The following is a 24614-nucleotide window of genomic DNA, read 5'->3' as shown; positions in this document are numbered from 1 at the left end:
TTCACAACGGGGAAACAGTAAACAGCATTAGGACCGTGACACCCACTGATCTGCATTAAACATGTGCCTTCAACAGGTGTCATACTGCCATCCACTAACGTTCCTCCAGACGATTTCCTGCCACATCCACCAGCAGCAACCCCGGCATGCCTTTATTTCATCTCCTTGAGATATATCCAAATGATTTGTCCAACACTTCAACAATCCAGTCTAATTATCAGGACAGGTATCTGATAAAGCACGATGCAATCGCACTCTCTTGCTGCTGGCTGCCAAGCCCACGAATGTACACCTGGGTAGCAGGAATGAAATGCAGCCCAGCTGCAGCTAGCATTTTTCTGCTCTGCAGCGAGGATCTGCTAATCTCCATCCAGCTGTTATGGTGCATACTGCGCTGGGTTTCCTGGCTAAGCCTTGTCTGCAAGGAGAAGGCAAGGGGTGGCCCCAGTGATCTGGCAGCACAGACCTCACGGTCCCAAATGCCACCAGTCCACATTCCTGGAACGAATGTCTGCAGCTGACAAGTGCCACTGGGGAGCCCTGAATTAAATGGCAAGAAGCAAGCCAGGTAGGCAAAGGGAAAGACCCTAAAACACAGAGCATGAGGGACAAGAGAAGGAGGATAGAAAGGTCTCCAGGGCTTACAGAAGCTGTTTGATGTGCTTGGTATGTTGATGTGCATGGAAGGAGATGTAATGATGTTTTTGCCTCCCATCACACCTCCAAATGACAGGGGGCAACGGCAACTCCCTGCCTGCGTCCAAGACGACAGCTCTTTTCAACCACTGGGCAAAGGAAGGGCAGACAGATCTGAGCCCTGGACAAAGGAACAAACCAGCCTACATGATCTCTACATGATCTTGCCTGTACAGTGCAAAACCAAGAAGGACACGGTATGCAATGACATCTCAGCCCTACCTTGTTGGAGAAGCAGTGACAACGTACCATATCTCACCAGCCTGAGGCCAGTCACTTTAGCATCACAGTCACTCATTTCCTAAAGTCACTCAAAACAATTTTCTTAGGGTAACTGTTTGCAAAGTTAGGACGTTTTAACCATTGGCATTTGGAATTGAAATGAACTCTTAGAAATTTCCCTTTCCCAACAGGAGAGGCAACTGTTTTATTTCTGGTTTAGTGGGTGGATACACCAAAATGCAAAGAAGTGGAGGGATTTCCAAGTAGCTTAGTGTAAAAGGAAAAAGCCACAAATCCTAAAAGTGTGTCCTGCTGGAAGGAAACATGTTGAAGACTGCAGTAATTATAACCTATGAGACACAACCACCCCCACACATATATTTTAATAGGCCACAGTCCAGCCCTCCATGCTGGGGACTTCCACCCCTTTAAAGGGAGGTCTGCACCGGGTGTGACTGGCTCAGGCTCCACCCCAGACATTTCCCCAGGTTGAAGATCCACTTACCTGCCTGGTTTGTGGTTACATTTACAGACACAAACTGCCGGGCTCCGGGGTTCTGGTCGGACACTCCATTCACTGCCTCAATTTCAAAGGTATAGTTTGTATGAGCAAGCAGATCCACCATCATGACAGAGGTGTTTTTCAGGCCGGTTTGCTGGGGGAGGTACCTGACATGACCGCCACACGCCTCACACAGACCTGAGTGTGAGTTGCACTTCTTGCATGCAATATAATAAGACACATCTTTCCTTCCACCAGTATCAGCAGGGGGAATCCATTCCAGAAAGACACTAGTCTCGTTAACATTTGAGATGGCACTCCGAGGAGCAGAGGGGGGTCCTGGTTTGTAAAGTGAGAAAAACACATGGTAAAAACAGTATTATCAGTCATCCTGCTCTCTACTACTCTCTAGGCTGAAAAGAGATGCCCTGTTGCTCACGTGCCAAAAAGTACATGGGGACCATTTGCAGCAGCACCCGAAGAACTGGGAAAATGGGGATTTGTTTTGAGCATTCCCACCTCACCCCAAGGGGTCTGTGTTGGGATGCAGCCACCTGCACGGGAGGACAAGACACGGGGCTGGCTCAAACCCAACAGGAGGAGCACGCCACCCCGGTGCATTGCCTCTGGTGCTCTCCTTGCTCATCCTGCAAAGGGATCTGCAAATCTTTGCCCTGTCCAAGTCACTGTCAGCTTCACCAGGGGCAAGATTCCCCCTCCTCGCCCCACTGCTCCTATATTACTAGCCCTAGGTCCTATATTACTAGCCCTAGGTCCTAAAAAGAGACACACGCTGGGGTATTCATGCTACTTAGATACTCAACTCAGATGCTGAATTTTTCCTCTGCGTGCACCCGCCTCTCCCCATCAGCTACTTGGCAACAGTGAAACCTAAGCTTGGGCATCCAAATCACACCTAAGTGAGACGCTCAATGTAGCCCAAAGCAGATGGTGATCTACACGGGCCACTGGAAACATGGCCGTATTCGGCTACTCAACGGCAGCCTTCTTGGTCCCTGCCAAGCTCTAGCACGGTTGGTTAGCCACACCACACTTGCTTATTTTGCCAAGCCTCCCTGCTCAGGATGCCAGCATGGCGCTGGCAAGGCTATCCAAGGAGGAACAGCTGCTGCAGAGATACCAGAGCTCCTGCAAAAGGCGAGCTGTTTTCCTTCATCCTGCTGGGAAAGGCCATGGCTGGGCAAGCAAAGCCCACCTGGAGACACCTTCAAGACTGCTTACTTCCAGAAGGTGCTGCAAGCTTTTTGTTTTTAACAGGCTTGTGTTGGAGATGAAGGGCAAGCTGCAGATACACCCTGAAGGCAATGTGAAAGGACAAGCAGGAATCTCGGCACCACCAGAAGCTATACAGCAAAGACTGGGATTTTTCCAAGGGAGGTACAGGAGGGAAAGCAACACACTCCCCTTCGGTTTGAATGAAGCTGTCAAAATCCATGAGCAGTTCCTTGAAAAGAGCCCAACAAGTAGGTTCACCAGCTAGAAATCCATATGAATTTAACAGCCTGTCTTAGGCTGTCATCTTCTTGTTTTGTTGTGATAATTAAACTCAATTCGTTATTTAAAACAGGCAGTGTTGCAAAAATGAAATTACCTTATAAACCAGAAGCATTTTCCTCTATTTTCCTTCCCTATTCCCCTTTTTAAGTCTATAAAATTGGTAACACTGATAAAACACTGTCATGATTTCGTCTCAAGCTGTTCTGATTAAATGAGAAACTCGCTGCCAGAGGTAATAAATAATCCTGATATATTTTTTTTCTTCAGGGGAAAAGCAGTTGAAGACAAAAGCTAAGTTAGTTTAGGAAACGGCAGATCAGCTTTGTTTTGTTCTGTGATCACTTCAGATCACTATGAACCGGGAGCAAGCTGCTCGTAATCTGCACCACAGGGACCCAGCGCTATTTAGCTAATGACACCAAGGTACAGCACAAGTCAGGACTATTTTCTGCACTGTCATACTCGTACTGATATAATGGAAACTACAAAATTCATCACTGGAGCTGTGTGGAGTTATATATATTGCACTCAGGGGGGTTTTATATGTTTTTTACTGGTTAAATTGCCCTATTTTTTCTTCCACTGGATGAATGCCCTTTTACTGCTACCAGTACTCTAGGAAAAAATAAAGAACTCAGGCACAAGAAACACTTACTGGACAATGTGTCTTTAACGGGGGATAAATTATTACTTTTGTAAAGTCACCAGAGGTTTTTACTTGCTTTGTACAGAGGAGTCAGCTGCTCTTCTTGAAGGCTTATAAACATCAACTTCAGTGGAAGTGCTTTGAAGCTAGTGGGACTTAACCTATAAAATTAGCATTCTCACAGGGGCTCAGAGAAAGGTCTTTAGCAGTCCACAGATATCTAACAAGACCTACTTGAAGAATTGTGAAACTGCACTTGGGTAAAACTTTGATAAATCACAGCTGGGAGAACAAAACAGTGTTTTACCTTTGGAAGAGGGAGGCCCCAGGTCTGCTAAGAAGGTCTGTTTTAATTTCCAACCTTCTTTTGACAAGGACAAAGATATTAGTTTATTGATTCCCCACCCCACCCCCATTTGCTACTTTATATCCTAAGCAGGTAAGATTACCCCTTCTGCACCACAAGTTACTGTCCAGAGGCAAATACTTTCTGAAGACAAAGATACTGGTATTTTTCTTGATGGATGCACATATTTTAAAAATATAACCTGAGAGAGAAATTACCCTTAAGACACAAATACATATACGTACACTTTCAAAATAAAGTTAACTGTAAACTTTTTGTGAGTAGAATATTACAGTGAATACTATAAAATCTTCACTTTGTCCCATGTGTCATACCATTAAAAATATTTCCCCAATATGCTCTGAACAGCAATGGGGTCACTTGTCAGAGATGGGGGGGGGGGGAGGAGGGTGTAACTTTATGTTTTAATTTTAAAGAGATATTGTGCAAGGAACTGAAGCTAGGATTACTTAGTTAAAAAGAAATGAAGCGCAATTACTTCCTGGAAGATACATAATAATATTAAGAGAATTCTCAAATGCCCATCAGGACCAAACTTTTTTTTTGTCTGAGGGCAATAATTATTTCAGGCTGCATCACAGCACTATTAATTTCAAAATTACCAATCATTACTTATAAAACATCCTTAAGGAACTGGAAAAATTAAATAAAAATGTATTTCCCCCACCCCCATACTTAACTGAGCAGTTGCAGTTAGTTTTCTTTAGTGATGCTGGTGGTGGTGGGGAGACTCATGCAGCTTGGGACTGAAAAGCATTCACTTTAAATTAGGAAAATGTGATTTTATAGCTATACCGACTGGCAAGGGGACTTTGCAGGTGTAGAACTGAAAATGAACATTGATGTATTCTGTAAAATTAACTAGATTTCACGTTGAGGGAATCCTATGAATATTATTAACTTCTGCGGTAATAAATAATAAAAACATACAAAAAACTTGCAATATTTTCCTACCAGTCATGACTCAAGTCTGTCTCGCTTGTGTTTCAGTTCACGATGAGATGTGGCCTTCCTGATCTAATTGGACTGGTTTAAAATGTTAGTGTTGCTACCTACTCTTTACTGTCCCTGCCAAAATTTACTACGCCTGCAGCTGAGCTGGAGTAGCACATGGGCCCTCCTCATCACCTTCAGCACAAATATAGCTGGATTAGGACAAAATCCCAAGAAAGGATATGTAGGGCAAGCGAGGGTGACTGAAGCACATGGAGAAGGCTCAGATGATCCACCCCGCTTTTGGGGTAGTAAGCATTAATGCCAGCAGAGATGCTGCAACATCCTCAACTGCTGTACCAGGATTTGCAGTGGGCAACAGAAGCTGAGCAGTGCCTTGGCCAGCATTAAACCTCTCATCTGCCCCAGAAGCACTCGGTACCCTGCCAAGCCATATCCTAATACAGCTTCAGGCACCATGCCTGCGCTTTAAACTAGCTTATAGTAAGCTTTCAAAACAAGACAAGCCCGAAACAAAACCACCCAAACATTAAACCCCCCAAACAAACTTAAAAAAAAATAATCATAAAACCCCCAAGCAAACATTAAAAAGAAAATCCTGTGGTATTTGCAGAATCAGAAATTACAGCCTTTACCTACAGGATTCAAATTGCACCAGAAACCTGGGTGAGATAGCCACTCTAATTTAATTTCTTTTTAACGTGAACTGGTCACAAAGCTTACTCGCGCCTCTCTGAAAATCCTGCTCTACGCTCAGGTCACAGGCATGCATAAACCTCTTCCTTGGGGATGGCAGCTCCTTCCCTGTGTGAATTCACCAGCAGGACAGATTGGATGCATACCCCTGCATCCTGGGAAGGGACAGAGAGCAACACCACCGATGGGCAGGAAGCACTGCGGACACTGGCAGTCTGGCATAACCCTGTATCAGTCCCTGGCTTTGGTTCTGCCTGCACAGAAAAGACGATTTTATGTGTGTTTCCAGAGCTCAGAGTACTCCTCTCCCTTCCCATTTCCCAATACCATGCTGGACCTCATCGTCTCTCATTTATCTATGTTTTTTAAGTCAGGCAAGGGGCAAAATGGACATCAAGAAGCCCTGGTATCAAAGTTTTTCATGCTGTAACCCACTCTAGCTACTGCTCCAAAAGACACCAGCATATCTATTTAATAAACTGAGAAGTGCTTGCATGACTCACCCCCCCAGACCACTTTGATCCTACAGCACCAGCTACTGCCACGCTGCCTAAGGCTGTCTTCTCCCTCCCTGCACCACACCTTCCAACAGCCACATGCTTCATGCTCCTTCGGCTGGTGAAAAGCAAACGTAGAGTTCAAGGGCCTCAATTCTGCTCCAAGTGCCTCCTGCGGGCAAGCAGAGACCTGCCGAGGGCAATTTCCTTTGCAAGAGTGTCTCCAACAGGAACAGACTTTTTCTTTCTCTTTTTGAAGTGCAAACTTGGGAAGCTAGGAAGGACATCTGTATTCACTGGGATGAAGGCACAAAAAGCCACTACCATGCCTGCATGATGCAAGGGAACAGTATCGAAGTCACCTCTGCACCGTTGCCCAGTGGCTCTGAGAGTGCATGGTCTCATAAACCTACTTTTTCCTCCATTGCTTAAGTTCCTTGGAAGCTCTACCTGCTCCAGCCCCAGTAGTTCAGCTTCTCTTCGGTCCTTTTTAACCACTTTTGCACCGCAAAAATCACATTCGGAGCATGACATATCCAGCTCAGCAAAAACCTGTGATCTGTGCTACACTCAGTGGAACTAGCTGGGGGCATGCAAATTGTGGCCCTAAGTATCTGAAACATAAACTGAACAAGAAACTTTCAAGGTACAGCTGACAGGATAGCTCACTGATGGCAGGAAAGGGGAAAAATTAGTGATTCTGACTCCACCGACTCCATGTTGCACTCCCAATACCCCAATTTATTGGGTTATTGGGTCACAGCAACCCCATGCAATGCTACAGGCTTGGGGAAGAGTGGCTGGAAAGCTGCCTGGGGGAAAAGGACCTGGGGGTGTTGGTTGACAGCCAGCTGAGTATGAGCCAGCAGTGTGCCAAGAAAGCCAATGCCATCCTGGCTTGTATCAAAAATAGCGTGGCCAGCAGAACTAGGGGAGTGATCATCCCCCTGTACTCGGCACTGGTGAGGGCACACCTTGAATACTGTGTTTGATTTTGGGCCCCTCACTACAAGAGAGATATTGAGGTGCGGGAGCGTGTCCAGAGAAGGGCAATGAAGCTGGTGAGGGGCCTAGAGCACAAGTCTTATGAGGAGCGGCTGAGGGAACTGGGGTTGTTTAGCCTGGAGAAAAGGAGGCTGAGGGGAGACCTTATCGCTCTCTACAACTACCTGAAAGGAGGTTGTAGCGAGGTGGGGGTCGGTCTCTTCTCCCAGGTAACAAGAGATAGGAGAAGAGGAAATGGCCTCAAGTTGTGCCAGGGGAGGTTTAGATTGGATATTAGGAAAAATATCTTCACCAAAAAGGTTGTCAAGCATTGGAACAGGCTGCCCAGGGAAGTGGCTGAGTCACCACCCCTGGAGGTGTTTAAAAGACGTGTAGACGTGGCACTTAGGGACCTGGTTTAGTGGTGGACTTGGCAGTGCTAGGTTAATGGCTGGACTTGATGATCTTAAAGGTCTTTTCCAGCCTAAACAATTCTATGATTCTATGATTCTAATTTGCTTGTTATACTACCCTCCCCCTACACCAAGGGGATAAGCTCTACATTTTTGCTGCAGATTTGGAGAAGCAGTTTCCATTGCAGAGTTTTGAGGCTACCCTGAAGAACGATCATCTCCAGGCAGCTTGGAAAGGTAGGGCTCTCTCCCTGCTTGTTTACCAAAAATGAGCTAGGAGATGATACTAAGCAGGACCATGTAGACTCTATCCATGCCTACCGCTGACAAGCGCTACCCGTCGTTTCCTCTGCGTGCGTGCCCCACACTGGTACCCACGCACACACCGATGTGTACTGTCTGAACACCATGCTGCTGGCTGAATCTGCCCATGAGCGGACGGCGAGTGATGGAGCATCTGTTTGTTACAAAAACGATTCCTGAGTTCAATGCCAGCTTTTGAAGCAAAAGGCTTCGAAAAGTCTGTTCTCGTGTAAACGGGGGTACAGTGGACAAAGCCAGTGACATTACAAGTGTGTTAAGACTAGTTCAGACTCCAGTCCAGAGCCTGTAAAAGCACATTAATTAGGATCATAATGTTTAGTCACAGTACAGGGACAGCTTGAAAGGATTAAAAACAACCCTATAAGCACATGCTTACTTGTACAGGCCATTGTAGGTGGGTCTGATTCCTTCCTAAAATAGTGTTCTTCACACAGGCAAGATGTGGATGCTTCATCAAGCGTGTAGCTGTGAGGGGGACATTTGCTGCAGGATGGACTGTGGGGTGAAGCTTTGAAGAACCCAGGTCTGCATACTGTGAAAAGAAGAACCACAGGCTAAGCTTTCCCATCATAAAATTAGTCTCTTCACATTTCCTTTTAAAAAAAACATACCTTCAGCTAGAAAACAGACAAACACTCACGAGCTATTTGGTTTGCATATTTTAAAACAGTCTATGCCACTAACACACAGTGCATACTTAAATATCTTCATGAAAAGAGAATGAGAAGCTGTTGATTATTTTTTCCCCTAGCATCTGCCTTTGCTGGGTATTTATTTTCCTTGTTGAATGCATTAGACATAACTTGTTTTGGGCTCTGCTTTAGAAAACATTATTGTGCTTGGGTTTTTTTTCATTCAGTCTTAGAAAAACAGGTAAACTACATCTCATGGTTTTCATTTAAGATGTTCTACACGCAGAAATCAATGTCTCGGCAAACAAATAGCAACACGGTGGTGGAGGGGATCTCAAGATCGACAGCTTTAAGACACTGTGATAAGGCTTCTTCCCTAGGGTCTTTTCCCCTGCAAACCTGTGATGAACTTTAAAGTGCTCCATATAAGACAGACTGCTCTGGGTATAGCCTGAACCAGGCATGCTCGCCATATAAGATATTCCTTCCAGCTCCAATATATATGCATGACAAGGCACTAAGACTTGATATGAGAGCTATTTTTGTTCTCACAGATATAATATATGGCTAAGGGTAGCCTGGGATTATTTTTTTTTCTTTTTTTTTAAATAATTTGAAGTGAATACAGTAATATCTTGTTTCCAGCCTCCTGAAAGAAGTGTTCTTTCATCTAAGCAAAGCACTCTGCACTTCACCTGCGTGCGCACACTCAGCCAGGAGCAGTGACAGCCACAGATTTGCACGTATCCACCCCGTTTTAGGACAAAAACAGCTGGCCCTGTAATTGTACCCTAATATGTAGAATTACAAACCCACTGTTAGCAAAAGGGGAAAAACTTTATTTTCTGTTTGTTTCAAAAAGCAGCGACACAGAGACATGTTAAAGAAGTTCCAAAGTGTTGCTACTTTTTTTCCTTCAGAGATGCTCTAAAATAATTCTGCCCAGTATGGTATCAATGATGCACAGGTCTGCTATCAGACTTACAGAAGTTACCTGGAAATCCCAGAGCCTTTCCATCAGCATTCAAACTTCCCCAGTTGTAACTAGCTTGGAAAGAAAATGAGCTCATAGCAAAAGCATTAATATTATCCCACCAGGAATATCCCAGACAATCACAGCATGAAGGTCATGTGCTAAAATTCAGCCAGTTATGACAGAATTCATCTTCACCGTAGATGAAGTATAGATTTTTTACTAGTGATCCCTTTTCCTCTGATGGACCAACTACAACAACTGCCTCCAATGTTAGCTCTGCTTCCTGCAGTACCAGAGAAACTCTCTCAGCATCTTCCCTTTTATGTCACTAGCTTCTTCACCAAAGGTGAGACGCTTGCACATCAACTCCTAACTCCTAGAGCCAACCAGTAAGTCTTTGCCGATGAAGATCACTTATGCATCAAAAGAGGTGTGATCCAAGAGCATTCAACAGACCTCTCCCCAGGCCCACCTCCATTCTTGCCCGGACCACGAGGCTCTCACTGCAAGCACCATGCAACCCTGAAGCAGTTCCCAAGCCAACCACAGGTTGCCAGGTCTCCATCATACATCTGCAGCCTCTCCATCCTACTCTATGGGATGCTCATCTCTAGCATCCCTGCTGACCTCCCCAAACCAGGCACCCTCCCACACTTTCCCCCAGCTCCCTTTTCTTCCCACAAGACAGGCAGAGAACAACTCACAGGACTGGAGGGATTTACAGGTTTTAAAAACCGAATTTCCAAAATTGCTCATCATCCAACTAGTGCTCCATACCCAGGCTATGAGCTCTGCAGGATGCAGTTCATCTGCTTTGTGTCCACACACCAGAACTGCTGAACAGATATAGGGCTGAATTTATTCTTGATGGCTGTTAGCAGACTTGCCACGAGCTGACATCATGCTTTATGGCACATTCCTCAGTTTCTAGCACAGAGTTATTTTATTTACTTCACAGCCACATTCAAAAGCTGCCCTACCTACAGCAAGGACTTGTTATACAATCTCTGGAGAGTCTTCTGGGAGAGGAGACCACCAAACAGCTCCTCTCTAGCCTACAATTTGTATTTCAAAGACAAATCAAACTCACTTGCACACGCAGACAATAGGGATGGGGAAATGAAAGCACAAACATGCTCAACATATAACAAGGGCAGCCCACGTCTAGTGTGTACTCGATGTAATTAGCCTTCAAAAAAGGACTTGAATTTATCTCATTACATCCCATCAAGACAGACAGAAAATCATTACGGCACAAGAGTTTACTGTGCTTCTATTTTGTGCAAAGCAGCAAATGCAAAATAAGTCAGTTTTCCTTGACAGATTTTCAACGAGGTGCAGCTTGTTAATGATGGTATGATACGTAGCTCAGCTCAAAGGGAATGTTCGGTTTTCATGAATAAGTACGGAGCCAACAGATGTACAACACCAATAACCCATGTTTTAATGAGGGATGTGAAATGAAACTGAACTGGACCAATTTTTGTACAATCTCCAGGCTCCCATGGGTCAGGCAAGTCCCTTCTCTATCCAAAAGGTGTAAGGAAGAACATTCAAGAGCATTACATTACACTGAAGATTTCAATATGAGCCCTCATAACAAATAGCCAGCAGAGCAGCGTGCTGTCATATCTAAGTGAAATACTCTTGTGTTGGTTAGAAAGGAAGAATTCAGGGACAGGAAATGGGATATGCAAAAAAAGGCAGGACAGAAAATAAAAATAAATGGAAAAATTACCACAGCGAGTGGTGGTGTGCCGAGCCACACCCCTGCAGCAGATGCTTTGGGGAGGACAGGGGGGGATTTGCAGAGCTCCCCCAGCACAGCCTTCCAGCCTCTCACGACCAGAGGCTTGAGGACCGCTCCTGATGGAAACCACACTTGCACTACCATGCCGAGGAGCAGAAGCAGTCATAGCTGCATGGATGTTTCAGGCATAACTAGTATCTATTATAATGCTTTTATCTGTACCCTTTCCTATATTTGCTTTGTACATGACACAAAGGAGAGGACAGCCGGTGAGGTGATTCAAGCAGCAATCCTCTAATAAACAGGGATATTGTGATGCAATGGATGCTGTTAGATGAAAGCTGACCCAGGAACATCTTATGCTTCCACACTGCAGAGCAGGTATCACAGTAGCCGGATGGGCACAGTCTTGGCTGAGCTCAACAGCCAAAAGCAGGGGTTGGTACCATGTCATTTTTCTGCCACTGGTGGCAATGTCTCAGATATTTTGGAAATTGGATTCGGAGCAAACAGGGCCACAAACAGCCTGCACCCTACCTTGCATTTTGGTCTCTATTGTACCATTCCTCTTCTGACAGTCAACCTTACAATCTCTTCATGAAGTATACAGGACTTTATTTAAAATTACATGGGTGTCTGGGGTTTAATTTCTAATTAAATCTTATTTTAGTCTTATATTTTTATCTCAGTATTTCTAATTCAACAGCTCTTGAAGGGATAGGTAGAACTAGCACAGTACAGTCATGCATGTAATGGTACTATCTCTCTTTTCAAGGGGGTGGGAAAAGGAGAAGAAATAAGATGAGCCTAAGACTCCCCATAATCTGCTGCAAGCCAGGTGAAAAGAAATGAAATAAAGTTTTAAGCTGTTGATGAGATCTGCTTCTTTATTCCTAATATTAAAACTGATAACTCCTTAACTGATTAACAGCCACTGATGTGTGAAAATAGTCTTTAAATTGAATTGGTTGCTAGAAAAAAAAAATAGAGTATTTTTAGACACAGCAAATATGCCATAAACAACCTGCTGGTGCTAGGTACAAGTGGGATGTGTTTCTGTTAGTAGCACATCCATTATTAGCAAATTAATTTCACTCTTTTTATTTTTAGTAGCAACCACAAAATGTTGCAGGCACAGAGCATTAACGTCTGTGCAGCCTTTTGCTTGCGCACTTCAGGATGGGCCACAGAGAGATGGCTGCAATGAAGGACGGCAGCAAGAGCCTCTTGGGACAGCAATGGTGTGAGCTGATCCCTTAAACCAGCAGCGGTCGGATTAGAAACTGGCTTCATACCTTGCAGACGGGAACCCACAAGAGCCATGCTGATAGAAACCGGCTCTTCAAACGCGGGTGGATGAAGGAGGAATCACTGGTCCTCTTACAATGAAAACTGGCCTCTTCAAACAACGTGCTGAACTTTAACTGCTATATCTGTGAGTACGGGGGGGGGCAGGCAGAGCAAGCCAATAACATCAAACAGCTGGGACTACTTGACAAATTATTTTCTGCAAGCCTTAACATCAAATGATTCACAGCTGCATCTCTGTAACTATCCCTGAGCTTCAGCTGAAGGCTGCATCCAACGGGCAGGGCTCCTCTCCTCTCTGGCTACCCCACGCCTTCGAAGAACGCCAATTCCAGGTAACAAGTGCTGGAAGCAACGACCACCTCTGAGGTTCTCCATATCCACAAGCGCATACATGGCCATGTTGGTAAAACCACCCAATTAATATTAGTGGGAATTTCAGTTTTGTCCCTGGAGAGAGAAAAGCTAGGAAACACAACCCTATAAGCCTTGAAACCCCAGGAGATATGAAAAAGGTCCAACCTATTATTCCCTTTGCACTCTTGTGATGCTGGGAGGATAAGCTCACAGTACTTAAGTGCTTAGGATCAGCAAAGTGACCTTTCATATATCCCAGAAAATAAAGCTCAAACAGGACTTGCACTGTTTCCCTTGCAGAGCACCAAATTAGTCTCCACAGTAATCAGAAGCCACAAGTGTAACTCATAAGGCAGTGCAGCTAATCCATAAATAAAGCTAATGGACAAAATCTAACAAAAATTAACGAGGATAAGGATGCCTAGTCTAGACGGAGCACAGGTTATCCAGCTGAAACTGAGGTGTCCTCCCCAAACTGCAAACCCCCTTTGCTTGTCCTTTCCATCCTTTAGGATTTGCATTTTCAGACTGCGAACTTCTTCGGGCAGGGACACACGGCTCAAATTACCACAGCTTTTAGAAGCAACCACAGCATAAAACTCTCTGCCCCATGGACAGACTCATAACCCACACCGAACCGGCTCTCAGCTGAAACACAAGCAGGATGGGGGGGGGGGGGGGGGCGGGCGGTGCGTTCAGCAGAAAGGAGAGCAGCTCTGTAGCTCATCAACTCTGCCTTCATTAGCACATCGCTCTGCACAGGGAATATGCCTCGAGAGTTGAAGGATTTGAGCAAAAACAAGCTACAAATAAACCAACCCCTGCTCTAGTCTCCAGAGCCACCATGCCTTGAAGCGTTTGCACTGAGAAGAGGGGGCTGTTGCCTCTTAGATGCATCCAAAACCTAAAGAAGGGTTTAGAGATGTACAGTCTTTTCAACGTGGAATCAATTAAACTGCTGAGCAGCTCCAAGCCTCAGCTTGTGCTTCTGACACACACTTTTACTTACAAGAAAAAACAAAACAAAAAACACAGCAGACTGTCTTCATGTCTCCCAACCAATATAAACAGATGATCTCCATGCTCTTCTAAAAAGTATTGCAAGAACTACAGCAATCCACCATCGAGCATCCTCCTGCAGAATTTACAAGCAGGCTCCCAGGAGCTAATCCTGCCCTCCCTAACAGCTCTCCTTGAACTGCAGACCGACACCGAAATTGCTGCCAAAGCTATAAAGCTATAGAAAAATGTGTAAAATGCCCTGATTATATCTCCTTTAGGGTTGGTCTCTCTATCTGCAATACTGCTATGCTGCTTCCTGCAGCACGCCTGGGGGATTTGAAGGGAATTAAATAAATACCCACTAATAAAACACTGTAATTCAAAGCTGCCAGTTTGCCTGAATCCAGTGGACTTGCCAGCATCCTTTGGCAACTCCAGCACCCAATGCTGCAGCCCAAGACCCGCTAAAGGTCCTTTTAAATGGGTTCCTGGAGCTTGCTGGATAAGTGGGGCATCTGAAGGCTTTGCACCTTGAAAAAAAGAGATTCAGCCCTTACCTTGGATGTAAGCAGATTGATGCATCTCAAGTGAGAAATATCTTTTAAGCTTTTTTTTGTTCTAAGAAAACATTGTGTCTTTTGATGCTGTCTGTCCAACCCCACACTAACTCAGGCTGAATTGCCTTCGCTCCACATTTAAATCAGCTCTAGCTCTGAATACCAAAACAACCTTGAAAACTAGAATATAAATAAATTAGTACTTTCAGTTCCTCCCCTTGAAATACTACTTTTTCTACCACGTGACTCACTAAATTGTCACACGGCAATTTATGACATGACCGTAGTTGCTGGAAAACTAAGAATTAACTGCCACTAATGACATTAATGTGTTTCTTCTAAATGGCATAAAACTTCATCACATGGCATCACTCTGAAAAATTCATCAAATTCCCAAGTCAGCTACATTTGTAAGCCATAAAAATACCTAGAACACAATGCATTTGAAAATGCTCGAGATTACATTAAGATCTTAATGGGCTATATTTCTGCACATCCCGACTTTGCTCTTAAGAAGATTTTGAAGCAATCAATGAGGCAAAACCTGAGTCAAGCCTAAACTCTCAGCAGCGTGATGGAGGAGCGAGGAAGGAGATTTATCCTGGCATATATGCAAACCCGCGCTATCATTTGGGTTTGATTTCGCAGAAGGAAAGCAAGCTATGGAAAATAAATGCTCTTAGGGGAAACAAAAGATTTTTCAAAAGCACTCAACACTGCGCGAGCGTGCTCCCAACATCTGCGTCGACGGCAGGGCTAGCTGTGCATGCTTTGGTTTTGTGGGTTTTTTTCCCCACACTTTCCTGTCCAAAAAAACCCTGGGAGATACTGGTACATTTCTAGAGAAAGCACTGCTTGCGATGAAGCATGCATTTCCTAGCAAACCCAAAATTTCTGTGACCAGCAGCTGTGTGCTCTTGCAAGCGTGTACAAGGGCTCCTCAGCTCTCAGCCCAGGTGGCACCTGTGGTCCTCCTCGCTCTCTGGTTACAAGAAACAAATCCAGGTTGGTCTCACTGAGCCCCACCTACCTAGCTTACAATAAAAAAAGGCAGTCCACATCCTGTTGCTACAGCCTCTCTGCCTATTATAGTTATAAAATATCTATCTCTGTAAATTTCTATGTCTATAAAAATCTATCTGTGTATCTTTTCTTTGTTCTCCAAGGTGTGGGACGAAGATGCGCCTAAATTATGCTTAAATTACTGTCTCTTTTTTTGTTTTTTTTAATGAAGACAAACTGAAATCATTTTGCTCCCTTAAAGAGAGGAAGCAATGATTTACAACGCTGCACCTAAGGGAAAAATACTATTTAAGATACAGAAGGCAGCAGAGAGACATTTGTTTCTGCACGCTCATAAACATAACTTGAGATGGCTAGCTCTGTGCCTAATCCAAGAGGCACAAAAGTCTGTTTTGGGGGTTTCTGCACACAAAGACATGCACCCGGGGTTATCCTTTGTTACGTGAATGGTAACTTAAACATTCAAGCTGCATTGCACGCTAAGCGAGGGGAGGATTGATGGACAAGCCGCAGAACTCCCTCGAGTTTGGTAGCGGCGTTGACTGAATAGCAATTACAAGCATCATCCCTAATGGCAACAGGGGGACAGGATCAAACTTGAAAATGATGCAGCCAAAACCCCTCTATGTCCATCTGTGTACATGTATTACAGACAGTAATGCAAAGACCAGTTGGTAAAATCTCCTGGAAAATAGGGTTCTTCAAAGCCGCATGTTTGCTGGCACAATACTACAATAAAAGGGGTTTAGTCTTCTGGTTCAGTCTGCCATAGGGATCTGGAGCCCAGCCAGCAAAGAAAGAAAGATTCTCTAATTATGCTGTGGCTTGGACAATTGCAATCCATTGTGGTTAAGAAATATGACGTTTGGGAGGATTTATTTTGATGATTTATGTCATGTGTGTTTACCAACATTTCAAGGTTTTAGCCTGAACATACTGTACATATGCAGGCAGTAAAGAGAAGTAAAAATGCTTAAAGTATTTCCTTCTGGTTGGCTCTACCTTGCACAACTTCATTTGTGTGGACAAGATTTCTAGGTGGTATAAAATCGGCCTTTCCTCCGCTGACTATTTTGGTCCAAAATAGGAAGCATCCCACTGACCTATGGCAATGCTAACGCCTACACAAAAGGATCTTTTCAAACCCTGCCTCAAATGTTTAAGGGCTTGTTTGCTTCTAGCTTTATGATCATCTGCCTCAGGAGGTAAATTTGGTAGGACTGGCTGCAGACAATTTATTTTAAAATTGTTCCTCTGTAATTTATGGCTGAACATATGTCACTCCAGACACATCTATTCAAATTCCATCAGAGGGCGATGGAGATGGATCTTTTACAGTCCTTCTGACCAAAAAAAGATAGGAAGGATTTATCCACAGTTGCCTGGACTAAGTGTGCTAAATGGGTTTATGCACATAAAACTGACTCCAGGGAAGCAGAGGGTTTTTTTGCAAATTTAAGATACAGGTGATGCTAGCCAGTTCTGCAGCAGGCAGGCGGCTTAGAGGCGCACAGAAGGAAAAGCAGGCAAGTCTCTTGGGGAACACCTCCCTTCAGTCATGCCTCCTTCCGCAGAAGCTCGTGGGTTTTTGCATTGGAGCACACCGGTTGGAGTTACAGATGAAGGTCTCGCCAAGCTAAATTCTGCCCTGATATGCATACCATGAGATGTTTTGGCTTTGGTTAGGAGGCAACAAATCAAAGGGTGCATGCCAGAAGGACGCGGCAAGTATTAATACCCCGAGAAATTTAACGAGGAAAGCTAAACAAGCTGCACACACACCCCAAAGTGCAGAAACATCAAGCGGTTATCCCATCACCTGCAGATACAATGCTTCATGATTTCGATTTAATTAACCAGACATCAAAACACTGACGTTATTTGTTAAGTTGACTAAACTACTTCTTTGAGTCAGATCAACCCTGCAACACTTCACAGTTCATCTGCCTTGCCAAAGTAACTGCACCAAATAGCTCCTTTTTAGGAACGAGCTCAATGAAGGGCAACCTGAGGCATTGCCAGCTCCTCCCATGTCGGCCTGACAGTATTGGGAGCTTTTCTTTGAGCTCCAGTCCTGCAGCCCTGCAACAACAAGAGAATTTATTTCAGTACAATCTCTCCCATTTCTGGAGGAAAACTTGCTGCATGTGAACAAACATGCTCAATCCCAAGATAAATCAATACAACTTGGCACTTTAAACCTCCTGATTTTGGAGCCAATCTCAATACTATTTGGGTTGGTGGCCTCCTGGCTTTTGGATGCTGGAGTTGGATCGTCCTTGCCATGAACTAGCTAGAACTGCTGTGACTCCAGACCAGACAGAAAAACAGCAAAACCCCAGAGAAAAAAAGTATGCAGTTATATCCCAAGAAGACATTTTCTTTGTCAGACTATAAACAGTACTTTTCTGAGACAAAAACATCCTGCTCTTGGGAGGGAGATGTCCATGTCCTGCTAGCATCCCTGTCCACTGCCTCTTCCCCATGGGCTTTGTTTTTGCCCCCAAAATGGCTGTTTGACATATGCAACTGCTCCAGAAATTCAGACGTGAAGCAAAAAGTAAAGCAAAGCAAACATTGCCTTCCTCTTGCTACATGAAGCCTCACCACAACCTCCTTCCTGCCAAATCCATTTCCCGATACCATACAGCACTAGCCTGAAGCACACTTTGCAGCAGCAATGCTGGCCATTCTCACAGGCTTTTTATTTAAGGTTTTGAGCTGCCCAAGCTTGATTTACGGAGATTTAATTCTCAAACTATTATAAGGGGATACTGTTGCTCACATGTAGCTTACCTGGCTCTCCAGCTACATCCAAAGAAATAAGCATTGCCTACACGAGCCTGTTTGCCTTGGAAACCCAGCACTATCTTTGTAATTTCTGCTGCATGTCCGCACCCTTGCATTGCATCAACTTGAACAATCTTCCTAAGGCGGTGAGAAAAAACACCAATGCTTCTGCTTTACAGAAACAATTCACGTTTCATTTGTTCAAGGGAAGACTGGAAGACAACAAGAGGGGAGAAAGGGGAGCAGCTGGTGTGGGTCCAAGTGCATTATGCCCTGGGTTTGGCGTACCTACGCCTTGCAAGAAAAGACCGCAAACTGCTCATCTTATGTCTCAAAACACAATGGCCCCCAACACTTTGCCATCCCACAGCTCCTCTTCCACACCTTGTTTTCAAAGCCTTGTCAAGTATTGTGGCATCTATCCTACGATACCAGCGGGTGAGGGTGGCATGTGAGGATGCTGCTTGTCCTCTCAGTAGCCCTGAAATGTAGAGGCTGCAGGAGAATCTGAAGAATCAGTCTTGTCATTAACAAAAAAAGAGAGAGAGAGAGAAAGAGAAGAGGTTTCTAGCCTTTCTGAGAAGAAAGCCTGAAAATGCAAACACCAACAGCTCAACCACAGAAGGTAAACGTAAAAAGCCCAGTATTTCTTCTTTTATTTGAAGTGGTACACTTTGCACTGAAAGACCAAATGGGAGTTTCCTGACTCAAGTAGAGACTGGTAATATTTTCCTCCCTGTCATCTCTTGGCCTCCCCAATATCCAGCATCCGTTCCATATGGATGCACTTCTGGATGTTGGTTTCTTTTCAGGTGCACTAGAGAGCACCTAGGAACTTCTGAGGCTCTGACACTTAGCCCAAATACCATTCAAAATTTATTTTCTTGAAAGTTGCACAAGTGGCAAAAACACAAGGTTCATTATGCCACATAGAAATTCTCTCGTCATCCAGCCAAATTTGAAAATAAATAGTTGCAATTAAATGTGTCACTACATTATTTATGTAGATGCACTCAATTTGCAGAAAGATGCTATAAAATACTCCCCTTCAATGCAAGGGAAGTTTATTGCACTTTTATTGTATACTTTCTTCTCCCTGCTCAAATGTATGTTGCTCCCTGCCTACTTTTTTTCCCCGTGTTACTTAACACATCATTTTCCAGCCACTGTTTCTGCTACTTTTGTCTTGAAATAACAAGGGATGTAATCCAAATCCAAATGTTTCTTGATGATTTGTGAACGAGGCTGCTGAATGATTACTAGACAGATAATTCCAGTATTTCCTTTGCAATCAAGGACCTTTCCTCGTCTCTGGCATTTTGCTCTTACAGCTGCTGGGTAAATGATATGCACCAAGGCTACCCAAGGCTTCAGAGTGCATATTAATTCTGCCAGGAACTCCAGACACTCTGAAGAATTGCTAATTTAACAACAGACTGTAAAATTATTTTTTCTTTCTTTATTAATTGCTGTGCTATTTGAAAGCAACTTCACTGCCTGTGCTGGTTTTGGCTGGGATAGAGTTAATTTTCTTCATAGTTGCTAGTATGGAGCTACGGTTTAGATTTGTGCTGAAAACAGTGTTGATAATACAGGGGTGTTGTAGTTATTGCTGAGCAGTGCTTACACAGAGTCAAGGCCTTTTCTGCTTCTCACACCACCCCACCACCGAGTAGGATGGGGTTCACAAAAAGTTAGGAGATGACACAGCTGGGACAGCTGACCCCAGCTGACCAAAGGGCTATCCCATACCATATGATGTCATGCTCAGCATATAAAGCTGGGGAAAAAGAAGAGGGGGAGGTTCAGAGTGATGGTGTTTGTCTTCCCGAGTAACCATTACACGTGATGGAGCCCTGCTTTCCTGGAGATGGCTGAACACCTGCCTGCCCATGGGAAGGAGTGAATGAATTCCTTGTTTTGCTTTGCTTGCATGCACAGCTTTTGCTTTACTTATTAAACTGTCTTTATCTCAACCCACAAGTGTTCTCACTTTTGCTCTTCCGATTCTCTCTCCCATCCCACCAGGGGAGAGTGAGCAAGCGGCTGTGTGGGGCTTAGTTGACGGCTGGGGTTACACCACGACACTGACCCAACTATCTTTCGGCGTGAAGAACAAGGGGCATTTCATCCTGCCAGGAAGTAATTGAAAGCTTTCTCCCAGCAGTCCCTATATTCATAACAAATATATATATGTGAAATAAGTGCTAATAAAAATAGGTTAACTTGCTGCAGGTGTTCCTCTGTCAATTTATCCAGGTGATATTAGCAAAATCTGACAGGGAAGTACAGTGATATATTTCACTTGTGCCTTGACATTTTGATTCTGTTTGTTAGGGTGTATGTGCAAGGATCTGGCTTTTTCTCCAAGACCTCTATAGCTGTCAGTCTGTGCAAACAGGATTTGACAAGATGTCCATTTAGTGGGATGGGAGGGCAAAGGGAAAAAAAAAAAAAAAAAAAAAAGGAGAGAGCTGGAGAGACCAGGTATCTGGGTAAAGCTGCACTGCAGTGGAAAAATGGATGTTCTTCACATACTGAGAAACTTGAAAAAAAGAGCAGCTTGATATGCAAGATCTGAGGCAGTTTGCATCCTTTAATCAACAGCTCCTTCAAGATAGGTGGCCAAGAATAATATAAATAGAAGGCAGGGGAGAAAGACGCCAAAAGGCCAGCATTGGAGAAGGCATCAGGATCACTGTACACTCATCCACAGGACGATTTTTGGCTGGTCTTATTTCTTTTATAAAAGGAGAGAGGAAAAAAAAGAAAGCTCTCCTTTGCTCCTGAGAAATTAGATTTAAGAAGAAACCTAAATAGGAAGTTTTGCTTTCCAAGGCTGCCCTTTTCCAGCCTGAGGAAAGCAGCAGAAGGTGATGAAGCTGTCTCTTCCAGGGATAATGTAGGAACATGCTCTGCTTATGGAGCTCCAAATTTAGAAGCCTTCAGCTTGTCTCTCCCTGCAAAGAACTTTGGACCAGAAGTATGCAGATCGGTTACAATGAAATATAGTAAGAATTAGCTACAAAGATGAAACAACAGAAAATGAATATAGCATTTAAACAAGACATTAATCAGAGTTTAGAGATTTATGGTAACTGGCTGGTGAATGAAGGTAATGAAGGGATTCTGATCGTCTGGGCGATTCCCGCATCTCTGCAGGACTGTCTTCAAGAGGGGGTTAAAAGCAAAAGTGAACGTATAAATCGAGTTAAAATCCAGAACAAAGGTGTTAAGTAGTGGGGTTTTAACCAGACCTTACCTTTCAGCACAGGCCAAAGTCACTACAGGGCCTCCACACAGCATCAGCCACACCAGTGCTGCCTACAGGCAGCACGACCAGGCAAAGGGCTTGCCTTCACCTCATCCGGGATGCACGACACCTGCTCACACCACATCTACACCAGGCTGCAGAGAGGCATCTTCTTCCTGCCCTCTCCCTTCAAAGGCCATGCAGCCCAACACACAGTTTTCATGGTCCAAAACACATGACACCACAACCCTCATCCTGCACCCAGCCACCCCCCAGCTCACACAGGACCACCCAGCTGCTGTTCAAATGCATTGATGGACAAGAGAGCCAGCCATCCCATAGTTATGGGAGGGTACATACCACCATCACGTACACAGACCCAGCGACCTACAGCTCAGTCTGGGAGCGCTACAAAACCGCAAGCCCAAAAGCTGGACCAGACAGCACCAAAGCCACCAAACCTGGTCCCAGCCACCAGGGCAGGTCTGCAAATGACCTGCCATCCCAAAAAAGGGAAGGCTAGGAAAAAGTCTGTGTCAAAAACCATCCAAAACAGATATCCCCCATCAGTTGTGCACCTTCACAGCATTCCTGGACATCACCTCTGGCATAAAGCGATGAAAGGAGACCTTGGCCAAGCAGAGCCAGTCGTGCCCTCCTTCTCTTGCTGCTCCACCAAAGTAGAAAATATGTATTCCTGAAGCCATAAAGTGCTTACAATTATGGCCCCAAACCCAGTAATCTCCACTGATGTAGGTAAATTGCTGACCCCTCTATCACTGTTATTCATGATGCAAAAAAACCCTTGGGTTTTCTCTGCAGCTTAATAAAATCTGTGGGGAATTGGCGCAAGGCTTTCATTCCTTATAGCTAGCCTTTAATGTTGAAGTCTGGATTTCCTGGAAGGGAACTGAATAGTTAAGAATAATTAGTGATTTACATATAGAGTTGTCAACAAAGATACATGGTATTAAGTTACCAAGATGAAGGGTTCCACCTTCTCGGTCGCTACTTTTGATTTGATTTTATTTAAAAATTCTGTATTTTAATTCCGCTCACATTCTGCTATTGCTAGTTAAAGTGGCCTGAAGCGGACAGCAAGAAGAGAGCACTAAATCGAAGGCTTAAATCACTTCTTCCTCAGTTCCCTGGCAGATTTAAAGAGCAACCTGGCACTAACGCTTTCAAATAATATACTGTTGGACCTGACACAGCAGAGAAACTCTGCTTCGAATCACACAATAGTCCAGGTGACGGCGCAATTACAATTAACCTCCTGCCCACTGTGCCTAATGACAAATGATCACTTGAATGATAGACTCAGGAAAGGACCCAGGTATCAAAAAAAAAAATTATTTCTGATTCTTACATATTTAAAAAGCCATTTTCAGTTAGGAAAAAGCCAAGGGACACTAATTTTAGTTTTGCATCCAAAAGAAATTAATAACCCTTGCTAATACACATGCAGGCATAAGCACACACTGTCAGCCTTCTAGCAGCAAGAGGGATGCATGGAAGTCTCCTACCGCCACAGCACTGTAATCGGAAAAGTACTAATATCCTGCACTGCTATAAATCTCATCCTGGACCAGAGAACATGAATTTTGTCCATGCTCGATAAAAAAAGGTAATATAACCTCAAAATAGCATGCAGTATTTTTTGGCACAGTTACTGGGCCCATGGGGTTCCCATTACAAGGTTGCTAACTGGGGAGGTATCCTATGTTGTCCCATCAGGTTTTGTGCTTTTTCTGTTTTATGTCCTTCATCTGGTACTTACCTCGTGAGCTCCCTTTACCGGGAAGCATCCTCCTCTCTCTGCTGACACAGTATCTTCAGGACTAAGCAGAGCTATTTTCCAGCCTGCTCCCTTTGCAGAACTGGGAAGCACAAAGATCATCCCGTCCCAGGAAGAGCCAAGGGCACCTGTTTCCTTTCCTCTACCCGGTTCTAATGGGGGAAGAGTTTATTTGCCACAAATGCTCTCCTAGTCAGAAGTTATTGCCCCTCCAGATCTGCCAGCAGAGCACTTGGAGTGATCTCTCCCTCACCTGCTTCAGTGAAGCAAGCTCATTAGTTTAAATAATTTGTTATGGTTTTTGCTAATTCACTCATTCTAATTAGTGTCCAGACCCGAAGGGGCAGAAACCTCCAGCTGAGGAGCAGCAAGGCACATGCGTGTGTGTGTATATATATATATATCTTTATATGTATGGGACATGCTCGTGCAAATTCTATCCCCCACTCCTCCTAAATCTGGCATTTTCTAGCATAGATATGTCTCCCAAGAACAACAGGGGCAATATGGACATGTCCACCCAGATGTCACCACTTGCACCTGGAAGCAGCAAATTACTTGCAGGCACTGCCAAGACCTCTTTCAAAGCAAAGCAAACCTTGACCTCCTACTTGCTCCAGAGTAAAAAGACACAGCACCATGAGACATATGTGGGCCATACCCACAGCCAAGGTAAATGGGCAGCAAGTAGCACTACTGCATTTTGGCAGGCCCCTTGTGCTGGTTTTGGCTGGGATAGAGTTAATTTTCTTCATAGTCGCTAGTATGGGGCTATGGTTTGGATTTGTGCTGAAAACAGTGTTGATAACACAGGGGTGTTGTAGTTATTGCTGAGCAGTGCTTACACAGAGTCAAGGCCTTTTCTGCTTCTCACACCACCCCACCACCGAGTAGGATGGGGGTGCACAAGGAGCTGGGAGGGGACACAGCCAGGACAGCTAACCCCCACTGACCAAAGGGATATTCCATACCATATGATGTCATGCTCAGCATATAAAGCTGGGGGACAAAGAAAGAAGTGGGGGGACGAAGTTCGGAGTGATGGCATTTGTCTTCCCAAGTAACCATTAGGTGTGATGGAGCCCTGCTTTCCTGGAGATGGCTGAACACCTGCCTGCCCATGGGAAGGAGTGATTTCCTTGCTTTGCTTTGCTTGCGTGCACAGCTTTTGCTTTACTTATTAAACTGTCTTTATCTCAACCCACGAGTGTTCTCACATTTAGTCTTCCAATTCTCTCTCCCATCCCACCAGGGGAGAGTGAGCGAGCGGCTGTGTGGGGCTTAGTTGACGGCTGGGGTTACACCACGACACCCTTCCAGCGGAGCATGTTATGGCAAGTATTTACCAA

The 24614-nt window shown here is 44.5% G+C and overlaps 1 protein-coding gene across 11 annotated transcripts in view; it reads right to left on the bottom strand.

The window, feature by feature from the left end:
* EPHA5 (EPH receptor A5) overlaps window positions 1–24614 on the bottom strand; it is a 213266-nt gene that overhangs the window by 97181 nt on the left and 91471 nt on the right. For 5 of the 11 annotated variants that reach the window (XM_072861294.1, XM_072861291.1, XM_072861292.1 and 2 more), the window contains exons 4-5: window positions 8196–8351; window positions 1424–1759 (exon numbers count right to left, since the gene is read on the bottom strand). The exons of 2 other annotated variants lie outside the window; for them this stretch is intronic. In XM_072861294.1, coding sequence (XP_072717395.1) covers window positions 1424–1759; window positions 8196–8351 — 492 coding nt within the window. The remainder of the gene's footprint in view (window positions 1–1423; window positions 1760–8195; window positions 8352–24614) is intronic. 4 more of the 11 variants (XM_072861295.1, XM_072861297.1, XM_072861298.1 and 1 more) reach the window with 4 other exon arrangements.

This window comes from Ciconia boyciana, chromosome 5 (genome assembly GCF_034638445.1).
Source record: "Ciconia boyciana chromosome 5, ASM3463844v1, whole genome shotgun sequence".
Classification (NCBI taxonomy): Eukaryota; Metazoa; Chordata; class Aves; order Ciconiiformes; family Ciconiidae; genus Ciconia; species Ciconia boyciana.
The sequence above is the reverse complement of the archived record's forward strand: the minus strand, read 5'-3'. Positions and strand labels throughout refer to the sequence as shown.